We start from the raw sequence: 20,382 nt of genomic DNA on the forward strand, positions 1-20,382 counted from the left end.
TAACTACAACTCCACCGATTTTTGTGTCATCTGCATACTTACTAATTGGACCACCTATGTTTTCATCCAAATTATTAACATATATGTTACTGTTACAGACTCGGTGAAAGTCCCTTTAAGATAGTGTGTGTGTGTGTGTGTGTGTGTGTGTGTGTGTGTGTGTGTGTGGTGTGCTTACATCAACAGAAGATAAAGGATGTAATGACGTTGTTGAAGAGGTCAGAAGAAGAGAGAAGAAGATAGAGAGACACCAGCCTGCTAGTGTTCTCTATCGATGGATGAGAAACAATAACTGTGTCCGCCACTGAAATCCATGTATGGAAATTGGAAGTAATCCGGTGGAGTTCACTTTGTTGCTGACCTGTAGAAGGAAACAGGTATTTGTGTGGACGACCACGAGTCGGATGCTTTTCGGGGTAAGGAAGTCACTACCGAGTAAACACTGAAGTGTCGTTTGGGTTCCATCGTGGAACATTTGGATTTCGTAATTACTCTCTCTACGTTTCTCTACGTCTACGTCTTATCTTCAGACAACAGTGGTTGTTAAAGCAGCCTTTGCTCATGTTTCACCTTATGGCTTGCGGAACTGAACTTTAAGAACCATTCCTGAACTTGGAGTTTGGGACTTTGCCACACACACACACAAAGAGTTTAGTTTTTGGGGTTAATGTTCAAGGTTTAACATTTTTGAATTCTAACATACTAACATTTTTACTTTTATTTTACGTATTATTATAAGTAGTGATTAATAAAATAGTTGTTAACACTGAATCACGACTCAGTGTGTTTCTTTTGTTGCTGGTTCGTGACATTACAAACAGAGGTACCAGCACTGATCCTTGTGGAACACCACCAGTCACAGACCTCCAGTCAGAAAAACACCCCTCTACCTTTTCAACTGCCTTCCATGATCAAGCCAACTTACCAACTCACTGTCAAACCCATGTGACTTGATCTTCTGGACCAGCCTACCATGAGGGACCTTGTCAAATGCTTTACTCAAAGTCCATGTGGACAACATCCACTGCCCTCCCCCTCATCAATCATCTTCATTACTTCCTCAAAAAACTCAATCAAATTTGTGAGATAGGACCTCCCCTGCACAAGCCATGAAGAACCCAGTGTGAGTGTCAAAATTAATATTTGAGAAGGGATGTAAAAGATTGTTTTCAATGGTTGATGAGTCAATAGCAAGTTTCAGGGTACCAACAGAAACCGCCCACCTCACTACCCCTCCGCTCCCCACCCTCCCCCTACCACTTTTCACCAGTTGGTGCTGAACTACCAGAACAGATGGTCAGGAGCTGGATTCCACAGCTCAAATGAGGAAACCAACCTGGTACGATTTTGTGTCCAGGAATCCTACACATGGTACATATCTTTCCCATTGGCAGAGTGAGTAGATATTGATGCATAACTTTTTTAAACTTCCCACCTGATAATTAACTTCAAACCTCACAATAAGCTGATCACTAGCACCATCTGGTGGATTTGTTTGGCCAAACAAGTAAAACACAACATGTCTGAAGAAGATCCTCTGTCCAATTACATGACCTTCTGTCAAAACACACAGGGTTTGGTATTTTTTTAATTCTCTTATGAACACACACAGATAGCTTGTTATCAACATTGTGTGCTTTTCTTAATATCTCACACATAATCTCAGTTTTTTTAATAAAGATGATCACAGGCAAAGAAAAAGTTGGATTCTGAGCATTCACCACACAAGTTTAAACAGCTGAAACAGCTGTTTCCTGAAACAATGGATATGCACCCAGTAGAATTTAGTGGAGGGGAGTAAATAAATCAATTATCCTCAACATTAACTCTGCTCAATGTTAGTACTTATCTTGCAACCAACGTCTATCATTATTTGAATAAACAAGGCATAATTTCCAGTTTGAGTGTATTAATGCATTTAGTGCCATGTTTGTAATTGGCAGAACTAAATTCTTCAGTACCAATCAGCAATAACGTCACTCTGGTCCATTTGTGACCTATGAAGGCATTAAGATACCAATTCTCATTTAAAAGCCATAAAGGCATCTGTCCTTCAAATTTGTTTCAGAACATAATAAAATCTATAACATTTCCCAATGAGATCAAGGCTATAAGCTCAAGCCCCAAAGATACGGCAGAGTGACGATGGGTTATTTGACAGTAAGGTACCATGGGTTTAACCAATACCATCAGAGCATGGATTGTATGATTGCAACATATCATTGGGGGATGTATATCACCATACTTTGATCTAAGTGATATTGCTGTATCATGGGGAGCCCGGACATGGGTTGTAAAATATTACTCCATGGGGGGTGAAATGACAGCACTACATCATGAGATCATATGAAAGCAATAAGGCATGAGTTGCATGTCAACATTGGAGAAATTTGACAGAACCCTGCCATGATATGTATGATAGGACTGTTGTAATTGTTGTATGAGGGTATTGTGCCTTAGAGTGATACGATAGCAGAGTGACATGGGATTATATCATTGTACAATAGTATAGGTTGCATGACTGACCCCTTGCATTAATATTTACTTAAAGTTCATCTGGAGAATCTGAGTGCTGATGGCGAGGTTTACTTGGCAAACTTGGCTTTCACTGAGGTCACCTTCCCCAGCTGTTCTATTGTGATTTGATACAACTGAATGGTTTGCTAACCCATCTCAGAGCACAATTAAGTCTCAACCATGTTGATTTATTCAGATCGGGTAAGGACTGCAAGGCATTTACCCTAGGGGACTGAATAATTCAGTTGTTTTTTTAACAGCAAACCAACAGTATTGAAAATTCAGATTCACTAGTTGCCATACTGTGAATCAAACTCAAATTCCCTGGATTGATAACTCAGGCCTTTTGCCATACCTTGCCCCTGGTTTAATAGTGTCATGTCTCAAATATCCTCTCAAATATCCTCCATTAAAGGGGCTTAGCCAGGTCTAAAGAAGCAAAATTATGCCATTTCCCGAACCTATAATGTGTTCTATATTTAGGAGCTCAAAAATCACCCAGTAAGGATGAGAGATCTGCTTTATACTTTTTTTAAACTTTATTTATACAGCACGGTAACAGGCCCTTCTGGCCCAACAAGCCCTTCTGGCCCAATTACACCCATGTTAACCTACCAACCTGTAAATCTTTGGAATGTGGGAGGAAGCCGGAGCACCTGGAGGAAACCCACATAGTCACTGGGAGAACGTACAAACTCCTTACAGACAGCGGCCGGAATTGAGCCCCGACTGCGGGTGCTGTAATAGTGTTACACTAACCGCTATGCTACTGTGCTCTGGCAAAATTCTGCACCAGTATTTCTGCATTCACATCTTCCTTGGTGTCACTGTCCTCTCCTTACCCTATTTTTGTGGATCTACAGGCTGATGCAATTTCTTCTCATCATGATGTGTGTTCATTGTTCATTGGATTGGAAAGTCATGCAGACAGCAGCAAATGATGGCTTTGAGTGGACCCTGGAGCAGTGCCTTTTTTCAGTAATCCAAACAATTACATTGCTGCTCCAACATCACCTTCATGCATTTGATAGTGACTTAGCTGCTCACATGGGTTCCCCTGCACAGGTGGATTCAGCTGAGGCTTATGCCCAGTACCCCAGAATATAGAAGGGTCCTAATTGGACTTAGTAGCTTCAAGGGATAACCATTGTCTTCCAACATCGATCTACTTATTCTTTTGTAACCTACAGACAATGTAAAACTATAAATCACTGAAGACTATATTTTCACTGTACCTCAGTACATGTGACAATAATAAAGTAGTAATGAACCAAATCCCTACAGAATGTAAAGAGATCATGACTGGAACCTCATCTGATTAAAAAAAATCTCTTCATTTATAGGGTGATACATCCCACTGCTGATCCACTGAGGTTGACAAGTTAGTCTCTGGCATCTGATGATACCCTGAAATTTTACAAAGTCCAGCAGGTGATAAAAGACACATCACCTCTCCAGCTGTCTCCTTTCCATTTAGAAAGTATGCACATTTTTTCTCCTGGCAACTATGGTGTTGATCATTTACTGTATATAGACCTGAACTTCAAAATACCTTGTCTTCTGGATATACTCTGGGTGGTCTGCAAAGATCCAATTTTGCTTACAATAGTGTGCCATTGTTTGATAGTACTGTGCACAGAGTGGTCTGGTAATTCCATGCCACAGGACTGTGTGACAATATTCCATCATACAGTGGTATATAGTACTGTGCATTAGAATTTTATGATGGTATATTCCCTAAGATGGTATGATTGTACCATGCCAGAGAATGATTTAGTGCTGTGCATTAGGATGTTATAGCTCCTTTTTCCGTAAGGTGGTATGATGTTACTGGGGCACAGGATGGTCTGACAGTACTCTGCAAAATGATAACACTACCATAGCAAAGGGTGAAAGGACTATGCTATAAGATAGTATGATAATACTGTGTCATAGAATGGTATGAAAACACTCTGCCATTGAATAGTATGAAAGAAATCACACATAGGCATCTTTAACTCTTCCACTGTGGTGGCAGTCAGCCATCTTAAAGGCTGAGCTACAGCCTAAGATGAGAAGAGAGACACAGAACTGTGCCGTAAGATGGTAAGACAGTACTGTAGTATAGGACAGGAGGGACTGCAGTTTCATGGGATGGTATGATAGAACTGTGTCCTGGGACTACAAGATGGTACCATAGTATTGTGCCATGGACAGTCTCACAGCATGCCATAATACAAGCATTCCATAGGATGAAATGATATTACTGTGCTGCAGAATGTTACGTTAGTGTTTGTTATTAGAAGATATGATAGTGCTGTTTCAGTGGGATGGTGTGACAGTATTGTGCCATAGGATGCAATAATAGTGTGTGACCATGTTTGTGTGTACATTAAAGCCATGTAGCAAAACCTGGTCTCAAATCATCATGAATCTCTGTAACATTAGATGTATAAACCTTCTATTTACAAGACCAGGTGGAAATTGGTGCGCAACATCCACCCCCCATGAAAAGAAATCACATTTAGCTCTATTGGGAACCAGCCTCATTCCTGAGGGATAGTCTACGAAGAGATAGAATACTATACCACATGATGGCATGATTGTTCCAGGCCTGAGGATGTTTGATAGTGCTCCTCCAAAAGAGGGCACGGTAATACTTTGCTATAAGATAGTGTTTTAGTACTGTGCTATATAGTATGTTTAATGGTACTGCTCCATAAGGTAGTACAATAGTACTATTCTCCAGAACGTTACGATCACACAGCAGCATAGCATAGAATGATAATATTGAGCCATAAGATGTAATGATAATACAGTGCCATATGATGGAAAGGGCAGTGCCCTAGGATGGTTGGACATAGTTCTGTGTCATGGGATTATATGATACTACTGTCCCCTAGAATTGTTTGAAAGAATGGTACCATCAGATGTGTGATAGGGCTGAGCCACAGAATTGTATGAGACTACAGTGCCCAAGAATGTTGTGATAATACTGTGTTATGATATTGTGATATCACAGTATTATGCCCAGATATTGTATTATCATGGTACTGTGACCTTAGGATACTTCGTTAGTACTGTGCCAAAGAACAATTTGTTAATGCTGTGCTATAGAATAGTTTGAATGTTAATTGCCGTAATGGTAGACCATACCCAGCAGTGACGAACTTTCCACTTATCCTCCACTAATGGCCTCAGATACATCTCCAACAACCAAAAATTAACATTTGTAAACAATGGGAAGAGTTGTTAATCCTCATGGTTGTTACTTAAAAAAAAACTCTCAGCAGATGCTATCGTTAAAGACCACGTGCCCAGGTTGAAGCAGCTTGATCTGTGGATAGTTGTCACCAATGAGAACACTGCCCGCAGATTTTGCCCCCCTTTCATGACATCAGCTCAGTTTTGTGAGGTGAAACTCATACTGCAGCAGCCACTGTCGAAAGTTCAACAAAGCGTAGCTTAACAAGCCAAAGACTACATCAAAAAATAGATACGTGGAAGTAAATTCAAGTATACAAGATGTCCAATACTACACAGAACTGCTGAGAACCACAATGCTAGGCTTCAACATAAACTGGTGCCACCACCACTGCCTTGCTGTCGGAAGTACTCCAAGGTAATCCAGGCTAATTCAGCTGGCACGAGTCTAGTTTAAAGGGTGAAGTGTAAACTGGGGTTCATTTGCTTAACATACTATTTATATAGAGCTTGCATACGCCTCTCACAACATCGTGGAGCCCTTCCATAACCACAAACTGGCAAATGGGTTCATCAGGTTGGTTGTCAAATTTTCCAACCAGCACTCACTGCCAGTAGAGTCTCAGAGAATCAGATTTCCTTTATAATCTGTATCTTTCTCAAAAGCTTTCAAAAGAGATTACGATAAATAAAGTCCACAGGAATCATAATTAACTTCCATTTTTCTGTTCAAGTTATTAAAGAGAGTTCATATAACATCTAAATCAGGCCAAAATTTAACTTTGTTCAACCTAAAGATCAGCCAAGATGCAAATATAGAATTCATGCTTTTATCCAAACCACCCACAGATGTTGTTGCAATATTTTCCCATTCCAAAATAAACAGAAGCACGCTCATAACTAAGCTTTTTTCAAACCCACACCAATTGTCGACCAGTTTCACTGATTATTTTAACTCTATAACTCCCACAATAGCTTCTGTCCACTTTTCATTAAAAGTATCATCTGTGTCTATTTGAACTCTCTGCGGCAATTCAGTCTTTGGGTGACAGTCTAAAATAAAGGATTCTGGATCAGCAACCATTATGCAGCTCCCAATTTTCATTTAGAATGTCCACAAAGATATATCTCAGCAACTAATCAAAAAGTGCTGGAGGAACTCAGCAGGTCAGGAAGCATCCATGGAGGGAAATAAGTAGTCAATGTTTCAGGCCGAGACCCTTCATCAGGACTGGAAAGGAAGAGGGCAGAAGCCAGAATAAGAAGGTGGGGGGAGGGGGAGGAGTACACGCAGGCAGGTGATAGGTGAGTTCAGGTGATGGGTGAGTCCAGGTGAGAGGGGGAAGGTAGTGGGTGGGGGAGGGGGAGAAGACGTAATAAACTGAGAGGTGATCAGTAGAAGAGGCCAAGGGCTGAAGAAGATGGAATCCAGTAGGAGAGGGTAGTGGACCATGGAATAAAGGATGGGTGAGGGGAGGAGAGGAGACGGGCAGGTCATCAAGGCGGGGGAAGGGAGCCACAGGAATAAGAGAAGGCAAAGGAGTGGGGGAGTGGGGGAAGAAAAAGAAGGCGTGAGGTTACTGAAAGTTAGAGAAATCTATGTTCAGGCCATCAGGTTGGAGACTCCCTAGGCGAAATATGAGGTGTTGTTCCTCCAACCTGTGTCTGGCCTCAGCATGGCAGTAGAGGAGGCGATGTCAGTGTGGGAATTGGATGTGGAACTGAAATGGGTGGCCACCAGGAGGTCCTGGCTGTTGGTTATCAGCTGAACTCACCTATCCCCTGCCTGTGTTGTACTCCTCCCCCTCCCCCCACCTTCTTATTCTGGCTTCTGGCTTCTTCCTTTCCAGTCCTGATGAAGAGTCTCGGCCCCAAACATCGACTGTTTATTTCCCTCCATGGATGCTGCCTGACCTGCTGAGTTCCTCCAGCACTTTTTGTGTGTTGCTCCAGACTTCAGCATCTGCAGAATTTGTTGTGTCTCAGCAACTAATACACTATTGGCAGTTTTATGTTAAAACATAAAGATGGAATAAACTCCAGAGTCCTAAGCTTTTGTAAATGTGGCACTCATCTATAAGTAAGGTACGACTACACTCACAGTCTTCAACACTATTTCCAAATTGTATTACCATCCAATGTGGTGGCCTATAAATTGTTGTACATCCTCAAGGTAGCACTGAAGGGTGATTGCATGAAGTGCCAATGTCTGTGTTGACCACAGCAAACTGCAGTGGTGCCTGTGATGACCTGGCAAAGTACATAAAGGAAAATAATGGCATTTTGAACCTGGGCCTGATCTAGGGCTTCAGAGAGAAGAGAGGGTCAGCAGTGGGATTGGAGAGTGGGTAAGATCTGGTCAGAGATCAATGCTGTGAGGGTGGGGTTTGTGACTGGGGCCTAGGCCAATCAGGGACTCCGGGGCCAATCACAGAATTTGGAGGCCAGCATACCAATCAGGGAGGCAGTGGGTGGGGGCTTGGGTTCATTGAGGAGTTGGGATGCCAGTCAAGGGATTGAAGGATGGGGAGAGTTTCGAGTCCTGGACTGATTGTCGTGTGGGTCAAGGAGGTTTGGGCTGAATTGGGGATGAGGTTCTGAGCTAATCAGGTATTTGGGTGAGGGGGAGGTGTGGTGAGACCACTGGATGAAGGTTTGAAAGGTGGGGAGCAAGATAAATCACAGGACTTATTTCAATGGGGTGCTGATCTAAATTGGTAAATTAAATTGGTAAATTGGTTTATTATTGTCCCATGTACTGAGGTACAGTGATAAACTTTGCTTGCATGCCATCCAGACAGATCATTTCATTACACAGTGTATTGAGTAGTACAACGGAAAGCAATAACAGAATGCAGAATAAAGTGTTACGGTTACAGAGAAAGTGCAGTGCAGGCAGACAATAAGGTGCAAACCTATTACGAGTTAGATTGTGAGGTCAAGAATCCATCTTATCATACTAGGGAACTGTTCAATAGTCTTATAACAGCAGGATAGAAGCTGCCCTTGAGCCTGGTGGTCTGTGCTTTCAGGCTTTTGTATCTTCTGCCCGATGGGAGGGGTGAGAAGAGAGAATGTCCGGGGCGGGTGGTATCTTTGATTGTGTCGGTTGCTTTACCAAGACAGCGAGAGATATAGACAGAGTCCATGGAGGGGAGGCTGTGTTTCGTGATGTGCTGAGCTGTGTCCACAACTCTCTGCAGTTTCTTGCGGTCTCAGGCAGTGCAGTTGCCATACCAAGCCATTATACATCCAGATAGGATGCTTTCTATGATGCATCGATAAAAATTGGTGAGGGTCAAATCTGGAGTGGTGATATTGGACAACAGAGACGTTAAGAGGTGTGTTGGAATGTGAATTATGCCACTTGATACAAAATTGTCCTAGAAATTGTGTCAGATGCACAATGAGATTCTCAAGCAGAAGTACCTGGTCAAGCTTTCAGATTAGTGCAATTCGACTTGGAAGTGCTTTCAAATGTGTTGCTCTCCATAAAAAATCCAATGCACAGTGATCAATAAAGAGAGCTGTGCATTTCACTATCTTGGCCTCTTGTGTCTTGTGCATTACTGGAACACCATCCTTTGGCAAGTTAACCACAGTTAAAGATAATGACTAATGTATCCACAAATAAATAATGAATGAAAATCAAAATTCTGCAAATGCTGTAAGTCTGAAATGTAAAACAAAAATGCTGGAAACACTCAGCAGCTCCTGAAGAAAAAGAAATAGAACCTTCATCAGCACTGGGAAAGGTAGTAAAAAGTTAGCTTAAAGTTACAACTTAAGTAAAAGTAACCTGTTTCCTCTCTCTTTCCCAGTTCTTTGACCTGAAATATTAACTCTAGTTCTCTTTTCACGGATGATTCTTTGACATGTTAAGTGTTTCTAGAATGTTCTGTTTTTATTTCATGAATAAATAAATTTCACAATTAATTTGGTTTACACCTGGGGGATATATATCCATCTGTAATTTATTTTAAAGAGTTAATCAAAACAAAAGTTACTGCAGGCAGAACACAAATTAAGTGAATTGGATCCATGAAATAACTTTATAAACAGGAAATCACTTGTTTCAGTGAAACACAAGCTGCTGTTTTTCTTTGATATTGCATAATTTAAATATTTATGATTTTTCACTGCTGAACATGGAGAACGTTGTTGTACTTCCGGTCACAATATGTCTGTCATCTGTTCTTTTGATCAAACATTGAATCTTAAAAGCAAAGCAGCCTTCCCCTCTCATTACAATTCCAACACACTGTGTGTGTGTGTGTGTGTGTGTGTGTGTGTGTGTGTGTGTGTGTGTGTGTGTGTGTGTGTGTGTGTGTGTGTGTGTGTGTGTGTGTGTGTGTGTGTGTGTGTGTGTGTCAGTCTGTAAACCAAAAGATAATGGGCCATCGCTTAAATTTCCAATGCTTCATCAAGTACCCTTCACTATTTTTATAAAAGGGCAAATATTCCAAACGTGTACTTACTTGATGGTACAAGGTTCATAATTGTACTTCTTCCATCGCGCAGAAACGATAATTCGGCTGTGAACAACTGGTCGAATCTGAAGAGACAAAGCCCCAGATTAACACACTTCATAGTGTCTTGCTGGAACAAATTGTGTGATATGCTAAATGGTTCTAGTTCTGGAGAGTAGTTTGATCCACACTTATTCCAGTGCACCCAAAGCATTCCAGATATGAAGTACTATAAGTTCTCAGTAAAAGAGAAACGTATCCAATTTCATTCAAAAGCTTAGGCCAACAGAATAACCACATGATAGCTAATAAGCCTTTGGTTTTGTCTAGGATTGCAACAATTATGTGGAAACAAAAATAAGGCGGCTAGACCCATTGTGGTGGCATCAAAGGCTCTTCCTGGAAGTCATTTCATTTGTCATTTGTCACCCGATCAGTGCTGTAAATTTTGACTTGCCCCATTTTATCTCACTACTGGTCTTTGAAACAAAACCATCAAGTTAGGCCCAATCTGAAATATTACAAGTTTGTTTCCTTAATGAATTAAAAATAAGCAGTTACAGATTTAACTTTAAGTGCAGCAAAAATCCACCGCAGTACCATAAAACACAGTAATGAAGAGTCCTGCAAGCAGATCAGAGGTAATACCGATGGATGCATCTTCAACCTGAATGGCACACTCCAACAGGCCAAAATATTCACCTTCCCCACACAAGCTGAAGCAGTTCAAGATACTTGCTGATAACTTTTTCCGGAGCAAGTTAGGTTAGTCAACACCATAAATGAAGTTTTATAAAACTGCATACCACAATAGAAAGAGTAACTATGATATCATGAGATTATATTATTACAGAGACAAATACACCAAATAATCTTGTTGAACTTATATTCACTCAGCGATCTCAACAATAACTGAATATAAACAGAAGTAAATCTTTGAATTATATCTGCCATCTGAATTCATGATTGTGCCAAAACTATTGCTGTTCGGAAGAGTGATTGGTTATGTTTTCAACTGGACTGTATAATAATAATTGCTTCCTTGGTACAAAATTGCAGTTAGAAAGTACAGCGTATATAGCAGGAACAACAAGAACACTCTAATACAAAGCTTGAAATCTATTCCACTGAGTTTCATCGTTGGCACAAAGCTACCTACGGGAATCCAGGCACTCTGCCAAGGATTGAAGCCTTGGAAGACAGGAGCTAAATAAACTGTTGAGGTAGACCTTTTAGTTTATACTAGATGCATGCCCAATGAGCTGAAACTTACTGTATTCCATGCAAACTGATTTTAATAATAAAAATGACACACATTTCATAGGAAATTAATAATGTCCAACATTGACGTTAATTATGAAATGTAATCCCAGCCCTCACAAAACCTGACATGAAGAACTAAGAAATCAACAAAAATAAATTATGGTACTAAATATGGGAAGGTTCATTTTGATGAAGATCAAAATCCAAACCTCAAGGTTCCTAAGTCAAACAGTTAACCACAGCTACCAAAGTACCTTTCATTCTTTCTAATATTCATACCAAGATGCTCACCTTGTCACCTAGTATTATTAAGAAATGTCATTTCATCAAATAGTTATCTGGCTTTCTCTTTGATTTAACGGGAGTTAATTGACTCACTACATTATATGAAATGCCTGAGAAGTAAGTTCTTGTGTAACTATTAAATTAAGTTGCACTGGTTACTTGCACTTATATGGTGTTTTCACATTCTGAGAATGTCCTTTAGTATTTAAAAAACAGTAAAACACATTTGAGATTTAGTCACTGTTTTAACCTTGGAAATGCAGCATGCAATGCACATACAGCAAGCTCTCTGAAACAACGAGATAATGGTTAGATAATATTTTGGTTTAGTTGGCTGAAGGATAAATGTTGACTTGGACACAAAAAAGAATCCCTTTACTCTATTTCAAAATTATGTCATAGGATTGTTTGCATGGATCTATGATGGGGTATTGGTTTGATACCATATCCACACAGTCAAGCTAAACTCTAAGTCTAGTTCCTAGACATTAACCTTGAAATGGCAAACTGTTCTTTGAAGATGAGTTAAGGTAAAGAGACTGAATATATATGCAGTGTTTTTGAATATAACATTTCTTTTGTGTTGTACAATTATTTCATTTTAGCAAAAGAAATGTAGGGTTCTTCCTGTGTAATAATTTCTATAACATACCAAAAAAGGGGAAGCATATTTTAAAGCTGCTCAACCTAGTCAACTAGTGAATGATGTTTTAAAATTACAGGCCAAGATGTTTAGGTCCAGAAAAATCACTCTCTATCTTAATGTTAATAATGCCACCTTAAATATTAGGTAAGGTATGCTCCGTGAGCTTTCAATAAAAACTGTTTGGATAAGTTTCCTTTGACTTTTCAAAAGAAACTACAAAACAGAAAGTAGGCTTGATCAGCCTGAGCTGTTCTCAGCATTAAACAGTGTCGCTTAGTCATGTTGAATACTGAATGTCTTTGAATTTGTATATTTGTTACCTTCCAAGAGTGGCACAGTGGCACAGTTGTCAGATCTACTGCCTCATAGCTCCAGGAACCCAGGTTCAATCCTGACCTCAGGTGCTGTCTGTGTGGAGTTTGCACATTCTCCCTGTGACCGCGCAAGTTTCCTCCAGCTGCTCCACTTTCCTCCCACATCCCAAAGATGTTCAGGTTAATTGGTCACTGTAAATTGCCCCCAGTGTGTAGGTGAGTGGTAGAGTCTGAGGGGAGTTGATGGGAACGTGGCAAGAATAAAATAGGGTTAACATACGATTACTGAAAATGGGCAGTTTATGTTCAGTGTGGATTTGGTGGGCCAAAGGGCCTGTTTCCCTGCTGAATCTCTCTTGTGACTCTAATAATTTTTCTTTGATATTCCTGAAGTGATTGTTCACTCTCTATTTCATTCATTATTCCTTTCTTAAAGTGGATCCAATTAAGTTCTAAGGTGTCTTTAAAATGAAAGATGAAGAATTGTATGTAACTAGCAACCCAACTTTTAAACAGTAGACATATGATATGAGTTAGGAACAGTTAGTCAAAGACTGATGTAGCAAAGCCAATATCACCATCAACTTAAATAACGATGAAGTGGTTCTATGAATTGACCAAAGGAAGAATGACGTTCATCTAAACTAGTACACAACACAAACCCCAATATTATTGTTTATGTTTATGTGACGGAAAGAGGGACAGAAGTGAGGCTCACTGAGGAATTTCACCTCAATAATAATATTGTTCATGTTTTTTCCAAAGACTATTACTCAGCAAGTATTCACAGTTTTATATTTTGCAAAACATTGCCACCCTACAATTAGTTGGGGTCTGAATTTTACACCAAACTGAAACTCCCCATGCTTGTGGACACTTCCACTGAGCTCCACGTGGCTATGTTACTTGCCAACATACTTCTATCAGCTTAAAGAGACGTGGGATTTAGATTCATACATGATGGATACATGATGTGTACTGAGACATAAGGGAATCATGATTTCTAGTAAACCACATTATCCCAATCATTAAAGCAAGGCTTAACATTTCCCACTTGGATGAGTCCAGATCGAGGAGCTGCCCCCCAAATTTAATCTAAATTAGGACCATGTTGTGCTTTTCTTTAATACTTTACAAGAAGGTTCTTTTTGGAACATCTCCTGCTTTGGGGAAAATCAGGCGCTGTATGTTTTGTGCAACCATAGACCCAACCCCTCTGAGACTGTTGATCATGGATCCAGAGGAAGCAGCGGCAGTCAAACTCCTCTGCTGTAGCTCCTAAACCTTTCTGTCACATTTCTTCTATATTTGCATTTCTGTAGCTTTCAGAGCATCCTTAGCCAATTCTGCAAACTCTTATTTTCTTACATAATCCCATGGGATCAAGGATGACTTGCTTCTGTTCCAGTTTTGTCAATTCTGGGGTGGCTAATGAGGCCAGTGTGGGAACTGCAGACTCTTCCACAGATAAGGTAGGCTCTTTTGGCTTTTTGTGCAAGGCTTCTGTGCATTCTCAGTGCCTGGACTCAAGGTTCTCAATAACATCCCAAATGTTTGTTCTCCACTTTGAGCAGTCATGGGCAAGAGATGGGACTCCCTGGAGTCAGTGAAGCCATTACATTTGTTCAGGTAGGTTTCAGGAACATTCTTGAATCTTTTCTCTGTCCACCTGATAACCTCTTCCTGTGAGAGAGTTTGGAATAAAGTGTCTGCTTTGGTGTTGGGCATGCAAGCAAAGTGGCTTGCCCAATGGATGCTGGGGTGCACTGTTGCCTGGTAGAAAATGAGTTTTATGTGAGGTGTGAGATTTTGATCTTCAAAGTCCTTTTCCCTCAATTGACTAAAGGCTGTGCTGGTGCATTGGAGGTGACGGTGAAGTTCAAAAGAGCTGTCTGCCTTTACTGAGAGGTGGCTGCCCAGATATGAGCAATGGTTTACATTTTCCGGTTTCTTGCCATGAACTTTTGTTGCAGGAGGGCAGTGTTATACAGCAGAGGCAGGTTGGGGACATGGGTAAAGGGGTTGTTCATTGGTGAGGTTCTTATTTTGGAAGAGCACTAACCTTTGATTGCACATGTTAATTGCTAGGCCCAACTTCTCACATGCTTCAATGATTGAATCATCAATGGCTTGAAGCTTGGCCTCTGGGGGCATATATGCAAGAATCAACTGCACACTACAGCAATGTCCCTGGTACAACAGACATGCCTCCATGCAGAAATTAGACCTGTTCTGATAACATGAGAGCTAATGGTTGAGCACCCTACACTGCAAAGATTCTAGGAAGATATCAGATGAGGTACTAGGTTGGAGCTTTTCTTAAGGTATCCTTGGTGGTTGCTCAAAACAGGCTCTAGGCCATCATGAGGGGCTAAAGACCTGTTTTCAGGCTCATTGCAGAAATTAGATTGTAGTGGCAAAATTACTGTATAACTGGGAAAAACTGAAGAGATCCTCGGCTTCAATACTTGTGGAAGGTAATAACCAATATGGCAAATGAACCAATATTATTCTTTTCAAATGGGATGGGAACAGCAATGGTCAACAGCTCGTCCAAAGGGTTCCACAGTATGCCAGTGTTATGACTTTGTAAACATCCCACAAGATACATTTGATTCTGTGGAGAACTGTAACACCTTCAAGGAAAGTTTGGTGTGGCATCGTCTGCTCGTAGTGAGTTAATTCTACTACCCAATTTGAGTTAAAAATGGAGATCCACTAAAAATATATACAAATTGATTTTAAGGTATATTTTTATTAAAAAAATCAAATGAGAAAAAAATGTTTTAATCACTGTAAAATTATGCATGGACGTATTATAACCTAGATTCAAAATTCTACTTGGTACGGTTGTGCAGCTAGGGATTTGGTATGTTGGAATATTAAGCATGTATCAGAATCTAGGCTTAGTTGAGGTTCGTACTTGATGTTTTTACATCAGTACAACTTGTAAAATGTACTTATAAATTCGATACATCTTTTGTTTTATAATTAAATAAGCCCATTTTCATTATCAGAGAAGCAGAACCAACAAAGTCACATTTCATTGTCAGTGAAATAACTCCAGTTTCTACATCTACAGAATGGCTTTCAAATATCAGTGAACACAAAGAAAAATGTTCTTTTTATGTCAGGACTCTTTCAAAATAAAATCCTCACCAATGAACAACTCCTTTCCTAATGTATTATCACTAAATATGGTTATGTATCTCTTTGGGGGTGCAACCACAACTTGCCATTTTTTCTTCACCTCACCGCAACATGTATGACCATTGCCCTTCTCCACTCTCTCTGGTGGCACTATCCTCCCACCACTCCCTGCCATTAATTCTCTGACCACCCTCATACACCCTAAAACCACTACAAATAATATCATTGCATCCCATCCCTTACAATTCCTCAACTACAAGCTGACCCTTCACCTGCAGCTCAAGAAATAGCTTCCATAAATATGTTGTTGACATTTGATTTCACCTTTCTGACCCCAGTCCCAGCTCCAAGTCCTTGTGCTAAAGTAAATTCTTGCTCATCCATGGCACCATCTGACAGCCTAATAGCTGCTAAGTCATGGATGAGTATGAGTTTCCTTTAACACATCAGCGAAAGGTTCAAAGGCGTCTTCCTTTACTCCCACCCAATAACAACAAAGTCTGGTGTTTGATTCCAGCTTTCTATCCAGCTGTTTCCCCAAGTTGAAAGCACTGGTGCACAATAGTTTTCTGTTTAGTTTTAAAGTGGTCATCGAACCCAAAGGGTGTGAGTCACCAAAATGGCTTTCCACCTTCAGTACATCCCATGCTCCCACTATCCTTATCATGCCCCGGCATCCATGGCTTCATTACCTCCATGCTCAAATATTCCAGTCCTACTCTCACCCTGTCTGTATCAGTGGTGCTAAGGTGGAGATGGTTGAGAGCTTCAAATTCCTGGTCCAGCCACATAGACACGACGGCCATCCAGTGCCTCTACTTTCTCATAAGGGTAAGGAAATTTGCTGTGTCCCCAATTAATTTTTACAGAAGACAGTATAGAAAACGTCCTAGCCGGATGCATCACAGCTCAGTATGGGAACTACTCTGCCCCAGACCACAGGAAATTGCAGAGAGTTGTGAACGCGACCCAGTCCATCACGCAAACCAGCCTCCCCTCCATTGATTCCATCTACACTTCCAGTTGCCTCAGGAAAGCAGCCAATATAATCAAGTCATTCTCTCTTCAGTCCAGTCCAGCCCACCCTAGTCATTCTCTCTTCTTCTCCCTCCCATTGGGCAGAAGATACAAAAGCTTGAGAACATGTACCACCAGATTCAAGGACAGCTCCCAGCCTGCTGTTATCAGATTCTTGAATGGACCTCTTAAAGATGAACTCTTGATTTCCCACTCTACCTTGTCAAGGCCTTTGTACTTTATTTGCCTACCTGCACTGCACTTTCTCTGTAACTACAACACTGTATTCTGCATTCTGTTTTCCTTCTTACTACATCAATGTACTTATGTATGGAATGATCTGTCTGAATGAAACAAAAGCTTTTCACACCACCTCGGTACATACTACAATAATAAACCAACTCCAATTCCAACCAGCTACACATATTCAAATCAATCCTTGCTCTTGGTTGCTAAGTTCAGCAACCCTATTATTGTCCCACTCCTCATGACCCCATCCTTAACAATAAATTGACAGAATTTTAAATCCACATCCTTATTCAAAAAATGCATCCATGGGTCTCTCTCTTTTCCAAGTCTGCACCCTCCCTAAAGCCAGGTGCCAATGTATTCTGTTGTTTCTCTATTATAGTGCTGAACTATGCTCACAATCTAATTAAATCGTTGATGAATGGTCACTGATATCAAAGCACGGATGAAGTGCCTAATTAAAATAACAATCAAACAGACATAGGGAGAAGCAGCTTCTGAAGCAATGTGTTACTACTGTTAAAAGTCCTGAACAATTGTGTGTGCTTCCTCTGTTAAATCCTGGTGAGGGCCAAATTATAATTACACTGCAATCAATACATGGTATCTTTTAGGTATGAAAGTGGTTAAACTGCACAGCAGGGGAGCAGAATCAATTATTAATGTTTCTACTTGCAGCAAAAGATTAAAGTAAAAGATAACATGTAACAAGCTGAGGCAGAATGAATTAAATTAAATGAATTCACTCTCCAAGAGTGGTAATACAAACCACACGGGGTTACAAAATTTGAATTTATTGTTGGATTTCTTCCCAGTTTGGGGAGATAATCAACATTTCACTATAATGCCTTTTGAGACCTGTTACTCAGTGCACTTTATCAACATAAATTTACTGTTAAGCACTGCTCACCTCTTAGGACTAAAGACTTGCTTGAAAATGAATAATAATTTGAATCTTCAAACAGTGGTTGAAACTGAACCCTTAGCAATAATTCAGCTCTAGACAATGCATTTGTGTAGTATAAATGGATTGGGTCAAAGCAAACATGAAAAATAAGCTCTTTCAAGAGGAAACAAGTATGCCTACTCATTTACACAGGTTTGATGTAAACTGTGCATTGAAAGTATGCACTGGGTCAGTATCCTGACTTTACAGAAAGAAAACTATAATATATTGACACTGTCAGTGAGCAAACAATAATCCCACTTGCCGCTTCACAACTCTAGCGACCTCAGATTGATCCTAACCTTGGACATTGTCTGTCGTGTTCTCCACATGACCCTGTTAGCTTCCAGCAGGTGCTCCGGTTTCTTCCCTCATCCCAAAGACGTGCTATAGGGTAAACGGCTACTGTAAATTATGTCTCAGTGCAGATAAACAGCAAAGGAATCAAAGGGGACAATATGAGAGGGAATAAGCTGTAGGGTATGGGAGAGGCATTGGGACTAATGGGATTGCTCTGCTGGGAACTGGCATGGACCAATGGGCTGAATGGCCTTCTGTGCTAGTATAAGTAAGAGTTGCTCATCTCTGATGGGCCCCACAAAATATTTACTCATTTGAAAACCAAATGCATTTTAATTTTGGCACTCCAACGTATAGGAAGGGGTCACATTGGACAATGGTTTCAGAGAGGGCAAGTGAAAATGTTTACACCAAACCACTTTACACCTTCATCACCACACCTATAGCAGATCTTTAGTGCAACTGGCTTATGAAACACTGTGTGGCCCTGAAATTCCAAGGTGGAGTGGGCTAGGGCCAGCAGGGTGAGGTGAGGGGTAGTCATTCTGCCAGGCTGATTGGTGAATGACCCAGCCAGGAGAAAAGCAACTGAAGCCACCTGCCTGGGATCTGTATCAGTCTACTTGTGGCACGTAGAACCCTCAACAAATTTCAGGGGACCAATGTTCTTGTCTGAGCACCATTTCTCAAAGGTCTATCCAGGCTGCACAAGTGCTTCGGAAGTCAGTAAGTTCAAGGACACTTTTGTACTTTGCTTTACATCAGCATGTTCTGCCCACTTCACACACCTCCAACAAACATCATGAATTCCTCCTACAAATGAAACTTCCATTGACATACTGTGCAATGCATTCGTTCTATTACTGTTCGTTACTGAAACATTGTTGTGATAACATATATGAACCCCAGTTGACTTTCTTCTGGACTTTGTTGAAGCCTTATCTGCCCCAACAAAACTATTTAATTACGGCATTTCAGACACATTACTTTTTCATTAAATTTCACCAGCTTCTTATTAAATTAACTTTTCCAAGTAATGGACCATTCTCAAGGCAGTTGTTCCTTCTTCTAACATGATTCAGAACCTGATTTCTCGCTCTGGCAGGAGCTAGTAACCACTCAATACGAGCAAGATCAGAAACTCCGCAGATGGAAATCACAGCTAAACTGGGGGAGTTTAGCATTGCCTTCGCTTCAGACATTTTATTTAGAGCAAATGATTTGGTATAACATGATATCCCAACAGTTAAGGGAATTTTTTTAATGGAGCTGATTAAAATTGAGGGTGGAGTAAAGAAAAACTGTTCCCACAGCTAAAAGGATCAATAACCAGAGGACACAGATTTAAGATCATTGTTAAAACATAAGGGGGATGATGATGTTTTTATAGAAAATTATTTTCATTTGAAAGACACTGCGAAGGCGATGGAAGTAAATTCAATGGAATTGTCTTTCTGCTTTTGATAATGAAAATATTTGCAGGATTTTGGGGAAAAGGACTGGGAAGAAAGCTAAATAGATTTCTCATTCAAGGAATGTGGTGAATGGACTTCATCCATGCTGTCTCATTTCTATCTGATCCTTTCTACATTTGCTGTCAAAAGAACACAACTTTACACAGATAGCCTGGAAGCACAGAGAAAATCAGTTTATGAGGGCATCTGAGTAATGTCAAATTACAGGTCCTCTTTATGAATGGCATGCGTTTGACTGCAAGCAGCAGTTTCCAATGATTCATTAATTATTTGAAGCCACGCCTACATTATATGCTCAACTCAGCAGAAACATAATCTTACAAAGACTTGACACTGTGCCAGTGAAGGAGATATTGGAAGGGATGATTAAAATCACAGTCAATGAGGTCGTCTTAAAGAGGGTCTGAAAGAAGGGGGGAGACGGGGGGAAGGAAAGAAGGAAGGAGGGAGGGAGGGAATGTGTAAGAATTGTGTTCTCAGAGGTTTGTAGGGCTGATCAGATCACAAAAAACAGTTGAAGAATAAAAGATTTGAATATGAGTATGAGTATTTTAATTTTAAGATAAGA

At 40.4% G+C, this 20,382-nt stretch overlaps 1 protein-coding gene across 10 annotated transcripts in view; it reads right to left on the reverse strand.

Annotated features, from left to right (window-relative positions):
* The window catches only part of LOC127575402 (doublecortin domain-containing protein 2), a 135,110-nt gene that overhangs the window by 97,334 nt on the left and 17,394 nt on the right, over positions 1–20,382 (reverse strand). For all 10 annotated transcript variants that reach the window (XM_052025243.1, XM_052025242.1, XM_052025237.1 and 7 more), the window contains one exon: positions 10,179–10,255. In XM_052025243.1, coding sequence (XP_051881203.1) covers positions 10,179–10,255 — 77 coding nt within the window. The remainder of the gene's footprint in view (positions 1–10,178; positions 10,256–20,382) is intronic.

This window comes from Pristis pectinata, chromosome 10, assembly GCF_009764475.1.
Source record: "Pristis pectinata isolate sPriPec2 chromosome 10, sPriPec2.1.pri, whole genome shotgun sequence".
In the NCBI taxonomy this organism is placed as follows: Eukaryota; Metazoa; Chordata; class Chondrichthyes; order Rhinopristiformes; family Pristidae; genus Pristis; species Pristis pectinata.